This window comes from Ischnura elegans, chromosome 2 (genome assembly GCF_921293095.1).
Source record: "Ischnura elegans chromosome 2, ioIscEleg1.1, whole genome shotgun sequence".
NCBI lineage: Eukaryota > Metazoa > Arthropoda > Insecta > Odonata > Coenagrionidae > Ischnura > Ischnura elegans.
Window position 1 is genome coordinate 4,923,545 of NC_060247.1, and position 3,592 is coordinate 4,927,136.

The window sequence follows — 3,592 nt, forward strand, 5'->3', positions numbered from 1 at the left end:
GCCGAACTGAAGGCGTAGAAGTAAAGTACCATAAGTACGGATCCTACTGTCATTGGCTGCGGAGAGCTCGTAGTCAGTGCAGGTTCGTTGTTCGGTGCATAATTTTACAGGGTAGATTGAGAGATCCGATCCTGTGTCTACGAGGAAACGCCGCTGGGAGAGGCGGTCGGTGACGAAGAGGCGGCAGCCTGTGATAGAACGACTCATAGCCGCCGTTACGAGTCGCTGTTGGAGTTTACCGGATTCACTGCATTTGCGGTGCATGGCTGGATGCAACGTCTGGCTTCGGCTCCAAATTTGCGATGGTAGTAACACATCTCAGGCTGAGCGGGGCGCGGCGCGGGTAGAGATCTGCTCCAAGTCCGTGAGTACGGAGGTTTTTTCAGATGAGCTTGTATATCTTCGAGCTGCTTTGAGAGTTTCTCAACCCGTTGGGCCAATGACGAAACATCGTTGGTATGGCGTACTGCATGGATGGCGGGTGCAGTTGGAGGCGGAGCCACGGCGACGATGCGGTCGGCCATATTTGCAAGTTCATCAAGAGGCATTGAAGTAACTTGCGTTTGCAGGATGGCTTGAGCGTTGGCCGGAAGACGTTGCAACCATAATGTGCGGAGGAAAGAATCCTCCACAAGGGTGGTGCTGATGAGAGACCGCATGCGTCGTAATAGTTGCGAAGGCTTGGTATCACCGAGCTCTTCTGCTGTGAGGAGTTGCCGCACCCGTTGATCCTCGGAGGGAGAGACGCGCTGTATCAATAGGTTTTTCAGCTTTAGGTAACGATTCTCGGCCGGAGGATTCACGATAAGATCGCTTATTTCACTGGCAAAACGATGGTCTAGATTTCCCACGACGTAATCGTATTTAGTGTTGTCCGAGGTGATGTTGGCCAAAGAAAATTGTGCTTCGACTTGGGCGAACCATATTTCAGGCTGTGCTGGCCAGAAAGGAGGCAGTTTCGGAGTGACGCGGTAGACGGCAGCAGTGTCGACGCCGTAGGATGATGGAGACGGTGAGGCTTGCTGCGATGACAGCGTTGTTTGCTGCTGTTGTTGCTGCAGAGCCTGCTGGTGCTGTTCTTGAAGGAGCGCTAGCTGTTGGCTGTGGTTCGTTTGGTGTGCGGCGAGTTGCTGCTGGAGTCCCGCGATTTGAGCCTGCAGTTTGGCGAGTTGATCTGCGTCTGCCATGGTCGCGTGTTGTCGGGGTCACCACTTTAGCGATGGCTACGCTAAATAACACACTTCGGTTATCTGCGGAGAGGCGTTTATTGTGACTTGACAATACAGAACTGAACTTGGGTAGCCCAGATGGCTAGCTTATATACATGCGGCGAATATTCTGGAACGCCGCGCCGGATCTTCCTCGAACCTTCTAGAATTCCTGAAAAGATATAGGAAAAAATACCGGCCGGCGCCAGGACTCGAACGCGCGCCGTCCGATCAGTAGGCGGACACTTATCCACTGGTCCAACTCTACATTGTGGCGGACGATGCGCCACAGACAATTTTAACCGCATTTGAAAAAGACCAGATTGGCGCCCATGCGATGCCACTCCACGTGACGTCACAGGGACCTAGTTTCTATACGAGTAGATAGGAGCTTTACATCGTCTGAGATTACCAATGCATGCATGAGGCACAGAGCTCAGGGAAACATCTCTTAATAATCACCTATTAAATTGCCTCTGGTCTGAAAATCTCCTTCGTTTGATAGTATTAATAATCCTTATTTAAGCCAAGCGCAATCTGCTAGTAGGGTACTCTGCTACCTGCTAGCAGCCTGCATCGTAACGGCGCTCATAGCCTCGCACGGCGTCACACAGCGGCAGCCGGAACCAGAATGACGTCACACGGGCTTTTCCCTGAATTCATACTTAGCCGTCGCGTTTTCGCGTGCTTGAAATTTTTCACTTTTCATTAAATGCGAAAACTAGATATCGTCATTTAAAAATCTAAAAGCGTGAAATACGTACTCCAGGAGTAATAATGTTTCGATTTAGGGAATACAAAATTTGGAAACCACCCTATTCTTCGATAAATCAATATATTGGCCAAATTCTCATTCTAAAAAGAAAATCATTCTAATACCTGTTTTTGTATGCCTATAACAGTGGTGGAAATCTTTAACCAGGTAATTTCTGTCATTGCATCGCATGCGAATAAAAATTATCCACTTAAAAAACTAAGTGCAGTATTCTTTACGGTAAACTGTCGGTATCCAAATACAATATGAAATATTCGTATAGCTCACGGATTTATTATAGCTATATTCGCACTCTAAAAAATGAAATAGTCAATTTCATTATACCTCAATCTTGAACAATTTAGTCCTGGAGGTCAAGTCGTATCATTGGAGCCATTTTCTAACTCGTTCAAAACATAATTGCACAGCAGTCGTTTATTTTAAGATGATTATTAAATTCAGTACGCAGTTATGGTTATCTTGACGTTAAAATAAAAAAATGAGTTAAATTCGGGATGTTGATAAAAGCAACGAGCTTCTACAGCTAAAAATGCATTTAGAAGAATGCTTTCACAGAATCGAACTCCCTTGTCCCCTCGCAAAATACATTCGGCCTCAGGGAAACGTATTAATAGCGCCATGCCAATACCCAAAGGCACCACTCACCTCGGATGGATAGCATCCATCCCGTCCCCAGTGTCGCGTTATAAAGGTAAAGGCGGCCTTTTGGGGCTCCTTATCATGGTATTGCGTCTCCGCGCGTGCGCAGGACGATGATGGCCCGTGCCTTTTTATGGTGGTGCTGAAGAGTGACGTCAAGCATGCGTGATCCGCGCAGAAATGCCCCCTTCTTATTCCCATTAAAAAATTGGGGTACATAAATAAGCTTAGTTCTTTATTTCAAACAATTAATTAACCAAATAATTTATTTTGAGGCTAAACTCTATGAGCGTGATGTTAACTGAAGGGTATATATACATATGTAATGACTCATCCAATGCTCTACTTCCCTATTGTTTTAGTAGGAGTTGCACGAAAAAAATATTTTGATGCTTTTAAGCTTACCTCCGCCTTAAATATTTTATCTTTTTATTTGCAGTGAGAAAGATAAAAATTTTAATCAATGCTTGCTATCCATAAAGATATCTAATTCACAGTCATTGAATCGTGGACTTGATATCGAATTCTACTAGTATTCTCCAATTATAATTCGTATAATTCCATCATACGACTCGCGTGGACGAGGCGTCCAACTATTGCAATGTTCGAGGATAGACTTCGAATAAAATAACGAGATAAGGTATTCTTAAGTTTTCCTGGATATCAGACAATTACTTAAACCACTTATTTTTCATCAGAGCGCGACCCGGGTTTCAATGAATTATCATCATCTTCGGGCGCTAATACACAAATGTACCATAGTTATTATTATTGGAATACCACAAAGTAAATCAAGGATTAGTGAATGATAAAAAATAAGTGGTATATGTAATTGTGTGAAATCCAGGAAAACTTATAATGGAATACCACAAAGTAAATCAAGAATTAGTGAAGGCATTCTTATTATAAACGAGTCGATTGGGCGCTTGAATTCATCAAGCGGGTAATTAGGGGGGGTGGAAACATAGTT

The 3,592-nt window shown here is 44.4% G+C and overlaps 1 protein-coding gene across 1 annotated transcript; it reads right to left on the reverse strand.

Moving 5' to 3' along the window:
* Window positions 1-215: 215 nt before the first annotated feature.
* Window positions 216-1,187, reverse strand: LOC124173955. The gene has a single exon (XM_046553119.1). The coding sequence runs from the start codon at window positions 1,185-1,187 to the stop codon at window positions 216-218; it is 972 nt and encodes a 323-aa protein (XP_046409075.1).
* Between the last annotated feature and the right edge of the window lie 2,405 nt (window positions 1,188-3,592).

Coding starts and splice junctions, on each gene's coding strand:
- LOC124173955 (XM_046553119.1), bottom strand. CDS start 1,187: ATGGCAGACGCAGATCAACTCGCCAAACTGCAGGCTCAAATCGCGGGA.